The 21,701-nt window shown below is 38.3% G+C and overlaps 1 protein-coding gene across 3 annotated transcripts; it reads left to right on the top strand.

The window, feature by feature from the left end:
* Positions 1-332: 332 nt before the first annotated feature.
* On the top strand, positions 333-20,790 carry mtmr10 (myotubularin related protein 10). Of its 3 annotated transcripts, XM_039795056.1 has the most exons (17): positions 333-527; positions 624-873; positions 3,532-3,592; positions 6,394-6,530; positions 7,092-7,164; positions 8,402-8,544; positions 10,844-10,937; positions 11,112-11,259; positions 12,066-12,153; positions 12,377-12,465; positions 12,767-12,897; positions 13,294-13,363; positions 13,857-13,927; positions 14,269-14,441; positions 14,538-14,708; positions 16,320-16,502; positions 17,462-20,790. In XM_039795056.1, the coding sequence occupies exons 2-17, from the start codon at positions 817-819 to the stop codon at positions 18,059-18,061; spliced, it is 2,289 nt and encodes a 762-aa protein (XP_039650990.1). In that variant the 5' UTR covers positions 333-527; positions 624-816; the 3' UTR covers positions 18,062-20,790. The 3 variants fall into 3 exon arrangements, with proteins under 3 accessions (XP_039650990.1, XP_039650991.1, XP_039650989.1); XM_039795057.1 differs by having other exon boundaries at positions 333-873; positions 17,465-20,790; XM_039795055.1 differs by having other exon boundaries at positions 333-873.
* The last annotated feature ends 911 nt before the right edge of the window (positions 20,791-21,701 follow it).

The raw sequence follows: 21,701 nt of genomic DNA, 5'->3' as shown, positions 1-21,701 counted from the left end.
TAAAGTTACCGCAAAAAAAAATGAAGACTGACCGACTGTCACGCCCTTCTATAATATACTGTCAATGGTCACGCCCGTAAGCCTCTAAATCTGTAGATGTCTCATGGGAGTTGTAGTCCACGGGTGGCGTACTTGATGAAAGCTAACAAAATAATCGTCTTTTTATATTTTAAATGACAAAGCTAACAATGTTCACGATAACGTATAGTAGTATATATCAATTTGGCTAATAATATGTGCAGAATACCCCAGTGTACTGTTTCAGCTTTTCAGAAAGTTTGATAAAAGAATTTCTCGGTACAAAAATATAGCTCAACAGTGGAGCCCGGAAGTAGGGCTGGACCTCGGCTCTTTATAAACATGGCCGTTAAGTCCTTTGCAGCATCAGGTTCTGCGTTTGGCTGAATTAGTTAGACATTCAGGAAGTCACTGGGGGTAACTAATACAGTAACAGGTGGAAAGAAAATGTAGACACACAACGGGCGCCTCTACATTATTTTTCATTGTTTTATCTTTGCGTGGAAACGGTATTTATAAACTTAATGTAGTACTTTATGCTAGCTAGCTAACCAAGCTAACGCCTACATCTCAACGTTAACTTCTGTCAACTTTCTTTTATCCAGCTAGCGTAATCTGCTACTTGACTGTTTATCGAAGTGGAGGAGTACCGTCGTTCGCAGGCTGCCTCGATGAATATTTTAACGTTACACACGGAAGTGTCGGATATACTCAGCTAAGGGCTGACCTAAACTTTATTGACGGTTGTTTTTTCCCAACTGGCAACAGCCAAGCGCCCTGGAAGGGAGAACATAAACAATGTTTTCTACCAAACCCATGAAACCAACCTTCAAGTGTTATCTTCCTCCTGTACAGGTATGTAATGTTATTTTATTGCGATTGATAACAGCAAATGTAACTTTTCACGGTGGATGGTCACGATACGATACCAGTGTCCAATAATTTGAATTAATTTAGGCTGAAGTTGTCGTGACTCGTGACTGGTGTGGAGGAAGGAAAGTTGATATTTGAACTGTGGTCAAGATTAAAAAAAGATATAGCCCGAAAAAGAGGCACAGTCTGTATGCAGCCCTACTGACTTGCTGCTGTGGTAGTCGGAATCATTAAACTCTAAAATCAAGTTTTAATATTTAGAGTTTGAAACGGTGCACCGCCGCAAAGAAAATGCAGAAACTGAAACAGATTGGAAATGTTACTGGTTAGAATTACCAAATCAAATTTGGAGAAGTGAGACTTGTATGGAGAATCTTATGCCGTTTTTAAAAGGAGAATAAGTAGGCTTGCCTGTATGCACTTATCGAGACAGCAAATCAAAGCGTTTGCCTAAAGACGCTGGTGCAACAACCCAAACGTGACTATGATGTTACTACTGTGTTTGTACTGGCAAAGTCAAGACTAGTGTTGGGAAGTGTTTTGTATTAAGATAAAAAAAAAAATTCCATTGCCATTTTTTATTTTAAAACAATAATGCGTCAATTTATGTATTAGAGTTTAACATCATTATATAGTCGTGGGCATGCTCCGGTCTTGGTAATAACCACATACAAATTGCAAACTAAAATATACTAAAAATATTCTAATTACCTATATAGGTAAAAGCTTCCAATCGAGGATTAAATGTACTGAAAATATTGCACATTAATCAGAGAATATTAATGCTGCACTAAATGCTGATTCAGATTCATGAATGGCCTTTACACTCTGAGGGGATGCATTTTATGTCGAAATGTTATCGGTATCGCCTCCGATACTGTCTAAAATGCTGGTATCAGTAAGTACTGGAGTTTATGCACCGATTCAATACCAAAGCCCTAAAGAAAATCTACGTTAAAGTAGTTTATTAATGTTATTTTCCCGTTATAACTGACCGTCAAACTGCATAATAAAAGAATGTTCTGTGGCATTCATTGTTTGTTTTTGTTCATGTTTCACAAAGAGTTTAACCTGAGCCAGACAGACAACAAAGATATCTATCTATCTATCTATCTATCTATCTATCTATCTATCTATCTATCTATCTATCTATCATATCACATCCATACAGGGATAGTAGTATACAGTTGTTAAAACATAATAAAATATATGACACACTGGTATCTGATCGGTACGTAAGTTCAGGTATCAGAATCGGTATCGGGAAGCAAAAAATTGTATCGGACCATCTCTAATTTTATGTTGGGAAGTTCCAGCACTTAGCTTATTTAACAAAATATGCTCTGACCATTTCAATATGTTTTTTCATGAACAATGCAGTCCTAGTATTTGGGTTTGTTTTAGCTGTGTACTCCAGCACATTGGATTTTAAATAAAGCAATACCTTTGCAGTTTAAGTGCTAACTTTTAGTTTTTAATTAAAAAATATTTGCACCAACATCTAATGAGCTATATTCAAAACTGTCGGCCTTTTATACATAACCTAAAGTGTAAAAAATGCTGTGATTCTGTACTCTTTCACCCCATACACTCTTATAGCTGAAAGTCAGCACTTTAACCTCCTAGTCATTCATTTATTGGAAATATGTGTACTGGAGAAGAGGGAACAATGAAAAACACATGAATGTCCAAACACTTATAGGCTGTCACTGTATCTGCAAGTGTGCGCAGTATTTGAGGATTTATAGCATTTTTATTATTATTATTATTATTATTATTATTATTATTATTATTATTATTATTATTATTATTATTATATACCATCAAGTTTGCTGATCAGGGCCTGACCTGATGGTTTCAGGACAACAACATAGTACTCATGAATGTCAGCAAGACCAAAGAGGTGGTAATGGACTTTGGTAAGAAGCAGGGAAGGAACTACGCCCCCCTTAATATCAACAGGTCTTCCGGGGAAAGGGTGGACAGTTTAAAGTACATCACAGAGGGTCTTAGAGCATAGAGTGGTTTGTTTGGCTGAACACACAATAGGCGGTGCCCTACCCTGCCTAAAGGATATTTACACCAGGCATTGCAAGAAAAAGGCTAAAAAGGAATATCCAAACCACCTGGGTAACAGCCTTTTCTCTCTGTACGATTTAATGTGTCAAATTAAATTGATTGATAGTTGACTGCTGTGTATCTTTGGTTCTTCTAGTTCTATAAACAGATTGCACCAGTTGCTTACTACATGTTGTAACTGTGTTGGCATTCTAAACTCTGGTCCATTTATGAGGACTATGGTTAACTGCTCCTCAGATCTCTACAGGGTAAATCCAGAGAGCTAGCTAGACTGTCTGTCCAATCTAAATTTTCTGTTGGAACCACTAAAATAACTTTTGAATGTACACATGTTCCACCAAAACAAGTTGGAGGAACAGAGGCACCATTGCTCCGTCCGGCGCTTAGCACCGCTCCAAGACGATTGTGATTGGTTTAAAAGAAATGCCAATAAACCAGAGCATGTTTTTCTCGTATCCCGCAATGTCGTGTGGACTAGACCTTCCAGCCCTGTGGAGGAAGGTCTGACAATGCGACACTAGTGTTTAACTAACTCTAATGTGACATCTGCTTTTTCTCTAGACTGATGTAAAGAAAACTATTGAACCGCCTATTAAAAAGTTGGAGCCCAAGTTAATTCAAGGTAAGTCTATCTTCTGCATTATCCTGAGAATAGTTGAACATTTTTTTGACTTATTGCTTGATACATAATCGGATGCTTGTTCAGTTTCTGTCATTATCACTTTTAGATATCTTAGACATCTCACTTACCTTCTATAAATATATTAAAGCTTTAGTGCGTAACTTTTTGATATTAATAAACGTCCGTTACATTCAAGCCATTGCCAAATGAGTTGCTACAAAGCTAATTAAGACTATCAACTCCACAAAACTCTCTGTATTTCTCAGTATGGCTATGTTCAGAAGATTGTTGTTGTTGTTAGGTGACTTTCCCACGCAGAAACTCGAGTGAAGATAATTACCTCTTCTGAAGAGTCAATCATGTTTTTTTTAATCATCTGTGTCCTCCTTGGCTACTAGCAACTGCGTGGAGGTCACGTAAGGCTTCTATCATGTGGACACGCCGACAGTTTTGTCATTACTTAGAATTCCTCATGGGGGATGCAGAAACTACGCACTATAGCTTTAAAAGTGTCTGTACTTGAAATACTAAAAATAAATAGTTTCCCCACATGGCTCTCGCAGACTGTTCCCAAATACGTGACATATTTTTTTCACGGCCACATGCACGAAAATGCATGCGTGGCTGGACTGGCTATCAATAAAAAGAACAGAGAAGCTCGAATTTACACCACACGCTGAGGGAGTGTGACTTAATTATTGGCTCAGGGCGCCATTACTCCACTATACATCGTTTCCACCTCTCAGTTGTGGAAAGTTACCTTTTTTTTTTTCCTTTTTTTTTTTTACAAGAAACAATTGCTTAAAATTGGTTTTAAGTATTGAGTTCCTAATTCTCTCAAGCTGTGCCAATCCGTGTAGTGAGTTAAAAAACTGGAGCAGCAGGAAAGCCTTCATTTCAATGTTTTACTCTGGTTCTGGTCTGAGCAGTTGATTTGGGAGCCTCAGGGAAGTGGCTCAACACACCCTTTGTATTGTGTTACATTGTGTGTTATTTGGAGTAAAAACAGTCTAAAAGAGAGAAGTCTCATTAGTTGTTTGTCAATTATCAAGATCTTTTTAAAGGTCCTTTAAGTACTCTTAAAAAAGAATCTACATTTGCAAACCTGCTGTACTTTTGCTAAGGTTGAGGTTGACATGAGAATTTTTGAGTACCTGCTAAAGGGCTGGTAAAACAAACAAACTTTACATCCATTCCGAAGCAGCATTTACCACTTAGGGGTTGTCATTGCTTTCCCATCTTGATTTTGGAGCGGGACATAAAAACAGGTTTCATGTTGGTTTCAGCCTACTTGTTTTTAACATACTGTGCATTTGCTACATGCTCTGAGGCAGTCCTTTGATCTGAATGCGTCTGTACGACTCCACCGCTGCCCCAGCTGTCATCTTTTGAATATCCCTGGGGCAACCTTTTATAGCAACATTAATGATTTGTAGTCATGTTAAGAGATAAGGGTCATGTTACTCATAAAAGATATGAAACTATGCCTTGTTAACCTAAGGCTTGCATGTAGCACTTTGTGCAGAGCATTTTGGCTTTGGGTATAGCAGCTTTAGCTTTTTAAAATAATTTAGCTTTTGTTTTTGAAAAATAGCCTTTAACAACCATGCTACTCTTATAGAAAAGCATTGGAGACAGATGAGATATTTGTAAGTGACCTCAGCCTCCTGCTTGATTGTCCGAGCCCGGCCCGCGTCCGACAGAGCAGTAACCGAACCCGACCTGAGCCCGACAGGCATTAAGATATTTATGTCCGAGCCCGAACGGAGCCCGACACAGTTAAAATTTCATTTTATTTCTCATAATAATGACACCTGTACGTTTGTTTATGTGGAAAACTTGCTTTTATTAAGCAACTATAGGAAGGCATTCCGGAATGTCAACAGATGAGCGCGTCAGCGCACACGGGGCAACAAGCGCACGTTAACACAGGTGCGCAGTTGGCTTCCTACATAATAAGCTGTTTTAAATTTAAAATGTTCAATGCCGTATCGCACTGATGTGACCAAGCCCGACCCGAACATCATTTCTAAATATGTGTCCGAACTCGGCCCGGCCCGGCCCATTGGGTACCGCCGGCTCGGGTCGGGCTCAGGTCGGGCTCGGGTCGGGTATCCATCCTCTAGTCTACATGGTTAAATGTTTCAATTCAATTTTATTGTCATTGACACAATGTGCAGCAGGCACAAAATGTAGGTCATTGCTTTCCAACAAACAGTGCACATACACAGTAGATTAAAAAAAACAACACATTATCAACATTATTTACAGACTCAGAATTATTGTGAATTTCATTATGTTATAAACGTGCACATTTTTGTAACTGTACGAAGGAACAACAGAAAAGGTGAGGGTAGAAAGAGGTGGATGGAGTACAATTACTGTAAGAAAGCAATGTAAAAAAATTTAAGATAACTTTGTGGTCACTGTTATAACGGCAAAAAAAATTATAGGTACTTTTACTATTACACATTTCTTTCTCAGAAAATATTAGATATTTTAACATTACAATTTATACAGATTAGTAATGATTGGATAAAATGTCATTATTTCGATAACAAACTAAGTAATAAATAGCTTAATGAGCGTTATTTCTTGTTTGAGTCTGAGGAATTGAGTAAAGGATTGCACATAGCTTGGTAGAATGTCAACTACTGGTATGTTCAGAAATTCAAAGCTAAGCCAATTAATCTTAATCTTATTTACTTAGTAATTTTCACTTTATGTATTCTTCCTTGAACTGTAGTGGTAGACTGTAGGTTTTACACTCACATCTTTTTCTCTCATTTGTTTGTCACCAGGGGAGATAGTAGTTAATGAGGTAAACTTTGTGAGGAAATGCATCAGCGCTGAAAGCAGCCAGGATGACCTTTGGGGGAAGTTGATATGCACCAACTTTAAGGTCTCCTTCATCCCTCAAGATGCCCCTTCTAAACAGGTATTTGTGTAGACTGACTTTAAATCAGTAAAAATGTGCTGTTTTGGATATTTAGTCATTCTTAGAAGTAAAAGATATAAGGCTGTTGGTCTGATGCCATGACAGACTGTCAAAACCAATGTTTTGTAACTTCCTCATGCAGTTCTTTAAAGTGTCGGTTTTATCAGGCTTCAAACTAAGAATGACCTCCTATGGATACGGTTTTATCTTTTATATTTGGGAAATCTATTGGTGGCACCAGCATACTGCTGTATAGCTTCAATACTTGTATTTCTATAGCCATGTTTGTATGTGCAGTGCAGCTGGCAAGGAGGAAGGAAAACGTGTGTACTTTCCTGCACTACATTGTTGGTGATATCGCACAAGAAGTAAAAGAACAGACGTCATTTCCAGCTATGCGGAATGTGTTGTCATAATAAACAGAACTTGATCATTACTCAGTCTGAGCGGATAAGCTCGGTCTACCCACCAGTATTTTAGATAATATTTCGGTGAGTTATGGGTGTAAAATAATGTCTACAGAATGTCACACATACTTTTTGTTGTTTGCCTTTACCACAGAAGTCCCAGTTGTCCCACCTTCTGCTTGGAGAACACGACATCCCCCTCACCTGTCTGGAGCAAGTAGTAACAGGTACATTTGGTGTTACATAACATTCATGGCAAAACCTTAACTTTGTTTTCTGCAGGTTTGCTATTGTCATGTCCGAGATTCACCTACTGATTTCCACGTGGATTTCTTATTACCAGAGCCCAAATGTTATTTCAAAATGTATTATTTTGTCTAATCAATAGCCAGAATACCCCAACTATAACTTTCCTAATGGTATTAAGAAATACAAGCAAGCTAATGTTAGCATTTTGCTTAGTCTCTTAATAAATCGCCTGTTTCAGAACAAACATTTAGCATCCCTTCTACTGTCATTTTACAAAAGTGAGCTACAATCAGAATTAAAGTTAGATGGCCCCCTAATTAATCTTTGACAGCTTGGTTGACTGGTCTCATTTGTTGGTCTTTCCTGGTCAGCAATCTGATAACAAGTGATGGAACAGCTAAGGCAGTGTTTAGTGGCAGTGCAGCCTGGCCGGGATTAGCCGTGTTTATAGATCTCATTGCTGTCGATTGCTGACCCTGCATGGCCAACTGCCCAGAGCAAGGTTTGTTGTGTTACAGTCATGAAGCATGAGGCTTTGTTTTATCTAGCTTGTTTTTGACCTGTCTGGGTTACTGATGACAACATTCTCATTATTATTATTATTATTATTATTATTATTATTATTATTATTAATAATAATAATAATAATAATAATAATAATAATCTTAATAATTAGGGCCAAAAATTGATTTTCCCATTCAAATCGATCTTCATTTGAATGATCCGATAATGATTCATAAAATACAGAGATCAATCTTTTAACCCTAAGAGAAGCGCGGGACCGCCGGCAATCTTGGCCAATGTTACGATCTTTAACAGGCTGTAGCTCCATTTTAAAGGTCCCATGGCATGAAAATTTCACTTTATGAGGTTTTTTAACATTAATAGTTGTTCCCCCAGCATGCCTATGCTCCCCCAGTGGCTAGAAATGGCGATAGGTGTAAACCGAGCCCTGGGTATCCTGCTCTGCCTTTGAGAAAATTGGTGACTTCAAATACAGTATTAGGGGTCCACTAAGGCCTATATAAAAGCATCCAAAGAGCACCATGTGATGGGACCTTTAAAGCTAGACTGAAGATCTTGATAATATATGAAGATTACATCCCAAGACATCCATTGGTAGCAACCATGTCATGCTAGCTTGTTGGCAAAGCCAAGCTTAGCATTGGCATTTGCAGGAAGTTCTAGTCATATTTTTTTGTTTGTTCCTCTCAGCAAATGATACAAAGGGGAAGAAGAAAGTATTGGGGTCAAACAAGAAGCTGAAGTTCAACCCGACAGAGCTCATCCTCTATTGCAAAGACTTGCGCATCATTAGGTTCTGCTTTGATGAGGCTGGGCCTGAGAGTGCCAAAAAGGTGAGTGATACTGAAATGAGTTTTATATAAAATCCAGTAAGGTTATGCTGGTCTTTTTAGAGATGCTTTAAAGTATCAGAATAATCCTTGTCAGACTCGTATTGACTTTAGGTCTAGGTTGGTCTTGAGCTGACTAAATGGAAATGGCCAAATACTGTATATGAAATGCCCAAAACAACCTGTCTGTAACCTCCAAATGACTAATTGGATAGTATTAACCATTTATTCCCTTTTTCTCAGTTCCCCCTGTCCATTTCACTGTTACTTGTTGCTGACCAACTTTTCCTTTCCTGACTGTGTAAGCTTGCTACATATACACACTCAGTTTCAGTGCTATGACCACTTCCTCAGCAACAAGGATATGTATACCATACCAACTTTGATGTGTCACTTTCTCATCCTCCATCTGACTAGAACAACTAACTACTTAAAAGGCATTTTCAGTGTGGCCATTAGCCAAACAGTGAATAAGACACAATGAGAACAATGCTTATTCAAGGCAAGGAAACTGAGAATGATCCTGATTGTAGGATCAGCTGGCAGCGTGACTCTGACTCATCTCCTGCACAGAGAGATTAGATGGACAGATGTTTCATTCTTCAGATTAGAGTGTAGTTGAGGGACCTGTAAATCAGCAACATCTGTATAGTAGCCATTCAACTAACAAATGATTCTCAATACCAGTGTATATTGATATCAAGTCATGATATTTTGGGGATGACTAGTGGTGTTTTTAGAAGATAAGTGCCCACAACGGAAATGAAAGGAAATCCTTGTTATGCAGATACAGTGACCAATTCAATTTTATTTATAGTATCAAATCCTAATGAGTTATCTCAAGACACTTTACAGATAGAGTAGGTCTAGACCACACTCTATAATTTACAAAGACCCAACAATTCCAGTAATTCCCCCAAGAGCAAGCATTTAGTGCGACAGTGGCGAGGAAAAGCTCCTTTTTAGGAAGACACCTCGGACAGACCCAGGCTCTTGGTAGGCGTTGTCTGACGGTGCCGGTTGGGGACCAACCATGTAGAGGCTTTCATTTTAAATCCAGCTAAAATAATTTAATAAGAACAGAAATTGTGGCCAACTGTCATGCAGCCTTAAAGGCCAGGTTGTCAGTTGTGTAGTGGGTTGAGCAGTTGTGGTAACTAGCAGCAACTCCAGCTTTGACTGAATTTACAAAGACTTACAAGCCCTTTTATTTTTTTATTTTTTTTTTATTTTTAAGGCAAAAATCAAACCTGGAAGTTGTCACCTTCGACAGAACCTGCCCTGGGAACATGTGATTGCTTGATTGTTATACTTAACCAACTGAAAACACAGCCAACAGTAGCAAAACAAACCTTCAGCACTGTCACGCTCTCTAAGCACAGATGTTGCATTAAAATCATTGTGGTATCTGAAGTTATATAAGGCCTGGAAATAGACACGTATTTGTGAATTATGTGCACAAAGATCTTCAGGAGCGCTTGGCTCCCTGCAGCCTCTCTACATGACCCACAAGAGTAAGACAGCTGTAGATCTGTGTGCCAATGAAATGGACATAAATGTGAATGTACATAGTCACGCGTCTGATCTCCCATGTCATCTGGGAGCAATTGTGAGTAGGTTTTGGAGCAGCACATGCATTTAGATTAAACCTCATTAAAGTATGGCACTGCATTGGACAGTCTCATGACCACGACCAGTGGTCTCGTTTTAATTTTTTTCAAAATGCACTATTCCCCTTATTTTATGTATTCTAGTGCTTACAACAGAATATGGAAGTATGATTATGTATAGAGCACTCAAACTAGAAGTGATTCTTCCCTCCCTCACTCCTGCATGTAATTACAGTGTGAACCTAAAATTAGGCTCAGTTCTTTTTTTCTTTGTGACATATGGAATTAACCCAACCTATAATAGCTTATTTTGCCATAGGAAATTACAGAGTTGGGAGCAGACACACACACACACACACGCCTTTTCTGTGTCCTCATGTTATTCACAGCTTTACTACTGAATGGACTGCTTTGTGTGACTCTAGTGGAGCCACAGGAAGATTCAGTCCTATAAAACCAGAGCAGTAGGATTTCTTTTAAATATTTGCTTTCCCAGGTTTCACTTGTTCTTGTGATTGTATGGTTAAAGAATGTACCTCATTTTAGCACTCTGAGTGTACCAGAGTTTGAAAGCTGAATGGTTGTGATGAAACCTAATCTGCCTTGATAATTTTTTATTGATTCCTCCATTCAGCTGAACATCTATTGTATAGTACTGTATGTCCCATAAAAGTAATGTTCTGCTATTCTAGGTTTGCCTTGCTATTGCCCACTATTCCCATCCAGCTGATCTTCAACTGCTGTTTGGCTTTGAGTATCAAGGGCGGCGATACCATGCATCTAAAGGTACGTGTATAGCATGCCATATTTATTTTATTTCTTCTAAAATACTGTACGTTTTTTAAACTATTATTTTTCCTCTTAATCCACATTTAAAAAGTATCAATTTCAAATTTGACTATCCATGTTTAATTTCTCCACGTTATGCACCAGAAGTAATCTCAGTGTATCTATTTCCAGGAGAGCACGTCAACGGTTCCGCTCCTCGAGGAGGATTAAGGACCCCCATTTTTGACCTTCCATCAGACTGGGATCGGGAGATCAAGAGAACTGGGGCATCAGAGTGGAGGGTGTGCTCCATCAACGAGAGTTATGTCATCTCACAAAGGTTTTCATCTCTTGTTGTTTGTTTTATGATAGTTGTCGTAGGCAGAGTATGTCTGTAGCGCCTTCACTTGGCCTTAGTTGTTACAGACCCTCTAAATGTCACCCTTTACTCATACCTGGTATGTTTTGGCAAGACCGTATATTTACACTGTAAACTTTTTTTCCCATGCTTCATGAGTGACTTAAGGAAAAAAACTCTGTGAATGTCTTGGTAAATGCAAGTCTGTTTTGGACAATCTGTGCTATTCAGTTCAGCGGTGACATTATGGTGGGTTTCAAAGTAAGGATCGTATAGTGTTTTATGTGGAATTTGAGAAAAGACTTAAAATTGCATAATACTAGCTTGCACCAAACTGCACCAGGGGTGAAAACAATACTTACAGTACACTCTGATTCAACTTTCCCTCAATCACAACAAATCTCACTGCTAAATACCTGAATACTCACCAGCTTTGATATGAGACAGGCACAGCAAAACAAATCCAGTGCTAACAAGCTATTTACAGTCAACCAAGGCTTTTCGTACCATTTGGACACTATTATGGTATGTCAGCATGAAGCAACACACTTAGCTTATTCATATGAAAAAGATGGGCATTGATAAGTGATACAATTTACTATATAGCCTAAATGTTAATTTTCTACATTAGGATGTCCTTTATTTTCTGACTAAGATTGGAGGTTGTGGGAAACATGAAAATACTTTTTCTTAGATATATTTTCCTGTTTTCTGTTTCATTTTATTTTAGTGGTGTCCTGTTTTTGATTTCTGTGTAACACCAGTTTTTTGCTCACTCTTCTTTTTAGTCTTCCAGAGTACATTGTGGTCCCAGTTTCTCTGGCAGATCAGGATCTAAAGCAGTACTCCATATTCTTCACCGATCAGCGCATCCCGGTGAGTTTTCTGAGATCTCCATTTAACAGTGTGCTGGTTGTCTAGCTTTGCTTAGGAATACTTCCTTTATTCCTTTCTGTTATTTATTATTAGGCCTATAATGTAATTTTATTAGCACATACGAGGGTCACCAGTGGAGTAATTTGTAATCATTATCTGTCAGTTCCAAATACCTTCCAGTTGATTGATCAGAGCACTGATTTATGTCCATTCTACCTTGTAGCTCTGGTGCTGGAATCACCCAAATGGAAGTGCTCTTGTCCGCATGGCCAACATAAGTGATCCATTTCAGCAAAGGAAGATCGATCAAAAGTATACTAAACTCCTCTACTTTATTCATATTCAGAACATGGAATAAATGTGTTGTTTCTACTCTGTTTCACACTGTAATTCAATAACCACCAACAGATGTTCAACTACAGCAGAGGAATAATAAAATATTGAGATTTGTCTTAATTTGATACAATTCTGTATGTATTTTTTACAGGGTTTTTTTGGTAATAAAGCGGGTTATGCTAATGTTCTGAATATACAAATGATGTATTGGTAAGATGTTGCTTCAGCTGTTTTAAGACCTCCTTAACCCAGTCATCGATGTTTTGTGTTGTGGTAGGGTCTTCACCGCCATCACAAAAAGCCACCCACAGCGCAGTGAAGTCATCCGGTCTGATCTAGACAAGTTTCTGCCTAACATCCAGGACATCCAGAGTGCCTTTGTTAAAGTCAGGCAGATCTGTGTCATAGGTGAGCCTCAATGCCACTTTCAATAGTAACTGTTGATAACCTCTGTAATTATCCATACACCTTTGTGGGAAATATTTCTCAATGCACATTTATTTTGAGTGAAAATGGAAAGGATTTCTTGACATGCTTTGTATAGTTTTATAGGCGTACAAGGTTTTTAACATTTTATTTATTTATTTTTTCTAAAGATTTTTTTTGGGGCTTTTCCGCCTTTCATTTTTGACAGGACAGCTAGGTGAGAAAGGGGGGAGAGAGGGGGATGACATGCAGGAAATTGTCACAGGTCGGATTCAAACCCTGGACCTCTGCGTCGAGGCATAAACCTCTCAGTATATGTGCGCCTGCTCTACCACTGACCCAACCCGGCCACTGTTTAACTTTTTTGATTTCGTGCAGATCCTTTTGAGGAGTCAGAAGAGAGGTGGCTCTCATCAATTGAAAACTCACGATGGCTGGAGTACGTCAGGTATGTAAACAACCTAAAGCTGTATGATAGCTCTTTATAAACTATATTGTTATAAACAGTGTAGTTTATAAAGTGCCAAAATTAAAAGGTTTTGCTGGCCATCACGACATTTCTGTTACCCTTGTAGAACAAAACATACCTGCATAAACATTTTTTTATTTTTGTATTGTCGTATGAGATGCATTTACACTCATTACATTCATTACACATCCAGTAATGTATCTATGGAAGTACATTGTATGTATGCTGTTTTGTATAAATTTACACTCATGAGATTAGTTGCAGCATGATTATTCTGCCTCAAAATCAATGGTCTGCTTTCCTGGGCCATTAGTAGCACAAGCACAAAATATGACTTGAAACTTATGAAGTTTATATCTTGCCAAGACACTGATGTTTTTCTTTGGTACACCGTACAAAGCTGGTAACTTAGAAAATAGTACTACATGTTTTTCAAAATCTGTTAACATTTATGCTCCGTTTGTGACTCAAGGGCTTTCCTGAAACATTCAGCTGATATAGTGTACTACTTGGATGGAAAGAATGCTTCAGTCATTCTTCAAGGTAAAACTTTCTTTTGTAATATTAGTCCCCATGTTATTTTGAGTGCAAGCCTCACAGTTTCAAGCCAGGGTTTTACACAGCTACAGCATTTCTTTATTCTTTACTTTACTGCATTGTACATGACGGTGAACTTAACTTTTGATTTTCTTATACCATTATTTGTGATAGTGTACCAATGCTTGACTTCAAACACATGTTGCACACCAGCCAAAGTACATTTAAAATATTGTGGTCAAATTCCAATCATTACCATATTATAGCCATCAGAGTGTTCTCGGAAGTGCTTGCCTTGCAAACAGCTTGTTTAAGCTTTTTGTTTCTCTTTTGATCTACTTGTACAGAGGAGGAAGACCGAGACCTGAACTGTGTAGTGTCCTCCTTGGTGCAGCTCATGTTGGACCCTCATTATCGCAGCCTCATTGGCTTTCAGAGTTTGGTGCAGAAGGAGTGGGTGATGGCTGGCCATCGCTTCTTGGACAGATGCAACCACTTGAAGAAGAATGAAAAAGAGGAGGTATTTGACTGACAGTAAATAACCCACTCCTAGATCTAATAGAAATGCCAAGACTTTAGCGCTTCTTGTTTGTTTTTCTCTGTTCTCTCGGTCTAGTCCCCACTGTTCCTGCTGTTCTTGGACTGCGTGTGGCAAATGATGAACCAGTACCCAGCAGCATTCGAGTTCACAGAGGCCTATCTGACAGTACTGAGTGACAGCATGTGGATCCCACTCTTCAGTACTTTTCTCTTCAATTCTCCCCAACAACGAGCTCAGCACTTGATGGTGAGATAAACACACACACGATTGCATATTAATTTATTTAGTTGAGTTTAATAAATATATTTATACATGGAAATACCACAGTGAACAATGCTGTGCACCAAATGCAACATATTCCACCATAATCCTTTATATGTTTAAATCAATTAAATGAGAACATTTTGTTTAAAGCTATAGTGCATAGTTTCTGTTGCCTCCATGAGGAATTCTAAGTAATGAAGACAAAACTGTCGGTGTGTCCACATGATACAAGCCTTAAGTGATCGCGCAACACCCCCAACCCTCCATGCAGTTACTAGTAGCCAAGGAGGACACCGAGGATTAAAAAAAACATGATAGATAGATATAAGTTTATTTGATATAGCACCTTTTTACAGACAAAGTCACAAAGTGCTTCACATGATAAACATTTGTAAAAATACAGAACAATCCAACAGAAAATAAACAAGGGAAAAAAGAAAATAATTATTGAAGGACCAATGAAAATCATTTCAACAATTAAAACCTAAAACCCAAAGTTTACAAACAAGAGTCAAAAGGGAATTTAAACAAATGTCTTCAGCTGCTTTTTAAAAGCTTCAACAGAGACTGCAGAACGTAAGCCAGTAGGAAGGGCGATCCACAGGTTTGGAGCCACTGCTTCTAAGGAACGGTCACCTTTAGTTTTTAAATGAGTGCGTGGGACCACCAGTAATCCCTGGTTAGAAGACCTGAGGGACGTTAGTAGTGTACAGATGGAGCAGGTCCGAGATATAAACGGGTGCCAGACCATGCAAAGCTTTATAAGCCAGAACCAAAACTTTAAATTGGATCCGGAACTTGATCGGAAGCCAATGTAATGAGTATAAAATTGGAGTGATGTGCGACATCCTGCTGGACCTGGTCAACAGCCTAGCAGCAGAGTTCTGGACTAGTTTTAGGCGATCCTGGGACGACTTGCTAAGACAAGTGAAAATGGAGTTGCAGTAATCAAGCCGGGATGATATAAATCCATGATGGACTCTTCAGAAGAGGTAATTATCTTCACTTGAGTGTCTGAACATAGTCATACTGAGAAATACAGAGGGAGTTGTGTGGAGCTTTGTAGCAACTCATTTGGGAATGGCTTGAATGTAACATTTATTAATATCAAAAAGTTATGCACTACAGTTTTAAATTACAAGAAACACAAATCTTTACACAACAAAAAACAACATGATTTGATTTGTGCTTGCTTAAAAGTCAGAATGTGTTCATATGTGAAAATGCCATGTCTGTGTCAGTAGTCCAAGAAGAATAAAAAAACGCATGTTATAATTCCAGGTGATGGTGTGTAAAAAAAGCAACATGTTTTTGTGGTATCCTCTCATGTCAAAGACTATAATTTCCTTCTCTGTGTGTCAGATAACTGACAGGAAACAGTGCTACGTAATGCACACAGATGAGCACACATTTAGCTGTGGTCTGGAAAGTAACTAAATGAATTTGAAAAAAACAAATTATGGCAGTTGTTTTTTGTTTACGTACATGGATTGTTATCTCAAGTCTGTACACAGTATTATACCGAAAACATTATTATACACACTGAAAATCTTATAAATATAAAGTATAAATAACCTTGTGTTTATTCTACAGGACTTTGCCAAGAATAAAGCCATCCCTCAAGGAGAAGAGCAGGCTGTGTATTTCCCTCCTGTTTGGGACTGGTCGCAGCAGTTCTCCACCAAAGACCAAACCCTCTTTAACAACCCCATGTACGTAGGCAAAGGAGCGGCCTGTGTTCAGAATGGAGAAGTGAAAACCTTCAGACGCACAAAGGTATATAACACACTGAGCTCTACATGTTTCTAGGGGTGGTAGCTGGTAGCAGCAGTAGTAGTTGTATGCTAACTTCTTTTACTACCCTGGATATATGACAAACGCTGGAATTTCAGAGTAGACTTTCAACCTTTAGTTTAAAGGTTTTTCTGCCATGTTGAATGAAAGGTGTACGGTCTTTACCAGTCCTTCCCGTTTACGGTCATGTAGCCTATTTTTGGTGCTAGTTACACGGCTGCACCCAAAACCATCAATATACCAAGTATTACACTCTTGTCCTTGTACTTTCTTTTCGTATTGGTTAATGCACAAGTACTTCTTACCGCAGTTTAATTTCCTTTTTTTCTCAGGAATTCAAGTAAGAAGAAACATGTAGTATTTTTTTAAGTTGGTTATTAGAGGTTATCCTTCCCTTTTTTCTTTTGCAAGGTCGAAAACAGGAGTGTAAATACAGTGTAGCTTCCTCTGTGACTGTGATTTCTAAGTAGTTTAAAGGTGCTCGCCGCACAATAGCCTTTGTATTTTCAAGATCAGACTAGGATCTATAATGATGCGTAGGTATTTTCGAAATGGGTCAACTCAATCCTCTGACCTCCTTACAATTACCTCAGGCTGGTAGGTGTTACTATTTTCGTACTGTATGAATTTTGCTGAAATGCACAAAGTTTCTGATGGGAGTAAATGTTTAACTTGACTAATCCATCCAGTCAGCAGTTTTAATTATTGCTGCTGAGATTTTATGGGCACCGTTTTTTGTTTTTGTGTCATCAGCAACTTCTGAAAACGCACAGAAGGTGAATTATTACACACCGTTTTAAAAGTATCGTTTTAGCACCGGTATAGGAAAAAACCCAAACGATACCCAACCCTAGTCATGCATGCAGGTGGAGATGTACTAATTGAGAACCTGGGTGAACTTTGGTTAGAATTCTCACTAAGCATGTGTGTCCTTCCTTCAGCAGAAAACCTACAGTTCCACATTGCGAGGAACGCCTGCATCTCTGCGCAATGGACTGAAGATTGGAGAGGATTCACTGACCCGACGGGGCTCTCTGGTGTCGGAGCTGAAGCCTGATTTTTCACCGGTGAAAGACGAAAGCCCGTTGGAGCGCTTCTTCCGAGACTGGTTCTCTCGAGCTGCTGACCAGCAGGGCCTCCTGATTCCCCTGCTCTTGCCCTCACATGTGGCTCTCTGGAAGCTCTACTTTCTACGCTGGGTTCCTGAAGCCTGCATTCCCAAAGGAGGCCCCATCACTGCCTACCACAAGCTTTCCCAACTGGTCGATGAAATTGAGATACTGCAGAGCAAGCTCAGGCAGTATAAGGGACCCAGTGGCAGCACGCCACTCCCCAACCCAAGTAGGCCCTTGTCAGACCAAAGGAGGATGTATTTTAAGGCCACTTCCCCTACACCTCCAGACTTTCTTACCTCCTCCTTTCCTTTCACCCCAATGGGAAACCTATGTCGCCGCAGTTTTCAAGGGACCCCCATTAGCAAATTTCTGAACGGGGCGAAGATTTGGCTCTCTACAGAGACTCTTGCTAATGACTCTCTCTGAACACGCAGCGCTTTAGGGCTCAGCTTTCTGAGCTCAGTACAGGTTTGTGTAACAATTAATCATCTTATTTTCTATTACCTCTTTCTTAAAAAGGAAAATGAGAAATGGAAAAAACTAACTTTGGACTTCTGATTTTTAATAATTTATAAGCTAGAATTTGCACCGTTGATGCTGCATTGAATTCTGAGGTAATTTCTAAACTGAAACCAACCAACTTTAGGACTGAATCATTATTGTCCAGTTATTGTTACAGTTGAGGAATTCAGATTAACCAAAGCACATCCTCCTCATTGGCCAGTGAGTTGTTACTGTGAGGTCTCTTCTGACTGTGGAAGCTCATCATACTCAATGCATTTGTATAATAGATGTGTCTACTTCAGCTTAGGTCTTCCTCAAGATTTAGCTAAGAAAAATGCTCTGTTTTTTGCTTAGTGTACCCACACAAGAAGACTTTTGGATATATTTTTTAAGTTGAGAGCTTCCCTCTCCAAGATTTACCTGTGATTTAATGCACATTTTAAAGTAATAATTAAACTTGAACTAAGAATGTGTGTAGCAATGCCATCAGTTTAGTTGTCCTTTTGTTGAATTCTCGTTTGTCAGTAAGACTTCCACACTGTAATGGACTTGAAAAATGTAATCCAAAAAGTAATGCTTGAAATTAGAAAATGCCCGTTTTTACTGCAGCAGCAATGATGCATTTCACTGAACAAGGATTTCTACTAATGAGGATTAGGGCCACATGTGAAAATGTTATTCAAGTTCTGAGTTTAAAGTTTTCTTTTTAAGTTAAAAAATAAATAAAAAAATGTCAGATTTCTGACTTTAAACTCGGAACTCAAATACATTTTTTCACATGTGGCTCTAATCCTCTTTTGTGGATTTCCAAGTACTCAATTTGTTTGTATCTTCCAGGAAAAGTAATTGTAATACTTTACCTAGATTTATTATATTTTTCAGAAAGAGGAACAGAAAATAACCCTGCTAACTGCTAAGTATTTTACTATGTGGTAAAAACAAAGATCTGGCCTGGTTGAATGTAATGAGGCGTTTCTTTTCTTCCTTTTTTTTTCTTTGCACAAACTGCTATGTGATCCAAGTGCCCATATTTTATTTAATGGCTGTGTTGGCGTTTCACTGTAAGCTACAAATAGTGCAAGTTCAGGGTCTTACTTTGTAGATTTACTCTATTTTTAAAGCAGATAAAAGGGCCTATATTTTTAGTATCATAAAGCAGGGGATACTTAGAGGGCAAAGTCGAGCTGTGAGGACTTCAATCTGTAGTAGATATTTCCCCTTCTCTTTTTTTGAAGGGGTTTTATTAAACTTTTATAGAGGCCTTCTGGTAAGGCACTGAGGAGAAACTATTCATATTAACTGTAGCTGAATGGATAAATATTTGAAAGCAAAGGGACAGACGAGGAAAATATCAGCAATAAATCATCTGGATAGCAAGTGTCAAATACACTATGTGTGTGTCTAATTTTGACATTTTAGAATAAAATGACAAAGGTTAGTTGGCAACTATAACGACAGTCCATACAGGCTGTTTAAAGAAAAGCCTGATATTTGTACATAGGGAAAGGTTAAACCTACTGTACCAATAACAATACTTTTGTAATACATTTGTAAAAAACACGTGTTCCTGTTTCCAGCTAATGCTACTCTGCTTAGAGGAATAATATAATAGGAAACAGTGAAGCAGTAAGGTTACTGTACTTCCAGTCAGGATAGCGATGGTGAGATTAGTTCATTAAGATTAACAGGATTTTATAGTGCAATCAGAGAATTTTCTGGCGAGCTAAACTTCCAATGCGCTGCAAAGACTTTATTCAGAGACTCTTAAAAATGTCTGCCTGGGAAGTTTACCACCTGCTGAACTAGAGTGTGGTTTGAGACGCATCAGGGGGAAATGGATCTGTCATCCAGTGTCCATTTTAAGCTGGCGAGGAACTAGCACTGTGTAATATCCTAATGTCCTAAAATAACAGTATAAGCATTTAATATTAAAGCCCTTTTGTAATTTTAAGTATACGACCACTGGACAGACTCAACCTCTGTCCTATCACACAGGAGCATCGATCTTGGATGCTAGAATTACCAGTTTCCAATGATCTTCAGATAAACTCTTTGGCAATAACTAGTTCAGGTGTCTTTTGATATAGATGTGTATAGTGTGAGTGCAGAACCTGCTCTCCCAAATGCTATTAATTGCACATGTTACTCAACATATAGGATAGTTTGGTTTAATGTGGTTGTTGAATATAATTTTTGCAAATATAAATACTGTATATGCTTGAAATCTTGTAATTCATAGTTTTGATTAATGGTACTTAATAACTTTTATCCTTGTTTTAGTCTTAATATTTTCTGGAGAGATATTTATATGCTGTGTTCTTCCACTAATTCACAATGTTGCACTCTGCTGTAATTGCATGATGACCGTGCTTCCACTGTGGCACAGTTTGATATTGATGAGCAGCAGATGTATTTATTCAGTTATGCAAATGTTCCCTAAGAGGGATGCAAGTGCTACTGTACATCCCCTGTGCCTTTTTGGGAAGATTGACCATTTTTGTAACTATATTCTATATCTGTTGACTTATTTTAGTTTTCAGTTCTTTAAATCTAGTTAAATACAGTGGTACTGCACTGAAGCTGTTTTTCCTAACAGAAAATAAGGCTCAAAGGTGTACCAGTAACCAACCATTACATTATTTTTCAAATGAGTTTGTGTTCTGGCTTTTATTTCAATGTTTTTTTGCTCAAGAATCCACAGATTTTGTCTATTAACCTCAGACAGTATAGTCAATTAAGAGGGGAAAAAAACACCCAACCTAAAAGGCAGCTACAAGGAACCACCCCAAGACCCCAATAATTCTTAGATATACATGAGCCTACATGCATATACACATATAATATGCAGAGAGACCGAGAGAGGTGTAGTAAAGGGGCACCATAAAAAAGCGCATATTCATTTTTGGCCCTAGTCTTTTACGTATTATAAAAGAGCAACCGGTTAGAGACTGACTTCTACAAGAACATGCTAGCTAACATAAACACTAGTTAGCCCATATATGTTACTGAAAAGTAGAACACTTATTCAAAATCTAATTAAAAAATTAGGAAAACAAATTATCCACTCTCTCTGACATAACCTTGCCTTACATTGTGTAAACTGGATGCAGTGTTTTTCTGTTGCATTTGTTTTCGGGGTTTGTGTGCTTTTCATTTTGCATCATTCGTTTCTATATTTGCAGCGCGTTTATGTATTTGGTTGTGTGTATTTACAGCACGTTTTGCTAAATGTGTTGTCAAATTAATGAATGTGTTCTCTTAAGTTGCAGGGCGTTTGCCCCTGTCGCCCACCGTACAAAAGACCTAATGAAACAATTGCTATTGGTGGTGTTTTCAGCTACTTACAAGAAGTCTCTGAGTTAGCTCACTTTTTTAGGGGTCTTTGTGACCGATCACTCATTTCAGACACAGATCAAAACCGTAAAGAATTCACATGAGTGAGTGAAGCAACCTAATGCCGTTTTTTTTCACAACGTCATACTTTCATGCATATATAATTACTATTGAATGTCTGCACCTTCCAAGCCAGCTACACATGTATTGGTTTGAATTTAAAACCTTT

Source organism: Perca fluviatilis, chromosome 3 (genome assembly GCF_010015445.1).
Source record: "Perca fluviatilis chromosome 3, GENO_Pfluv_1.0, whole genome shotgun sequence".
Classification (NCBI taxonomy): Eukaryota; Metazoa; Chordata; class Actinopteri; order Perciformes; family Percidae; genus Perca; species Perca fluviatilis.
The sequence above is the reverse complement of the archived record's forward strand: the minus strand, read 5'-3'. Positions and strand labels throughout refer to the sequence as shown.

What these genes read in the sequence shown, in the direction of transcription:
- mtmr10 (XM_039795056.1), top strand. Translation starts at nt 817, where the DNA reads ATGTTTTCTACCAAACCCATGAAACCAACCTTCAAGTGTTATCTTCCT. An exon ending in GCGATACCATGCATCTAAAG is followed by an intron (nt 10,938 to 11,111) that starts GTACGTGTATAG and finishes ATCTATTTCCAG; the next exon opens with GAGAGCACGTCAACGGTTCC. An exon ending in CAAAGGAAGATCGATCAAAA is followed by an intron (nt 12,466 to 12,766) that starts GTATACTAAACT and finishes GTGTTGTGGTAG; the next exon opens with GGTCTTCACCGCCATCACAA.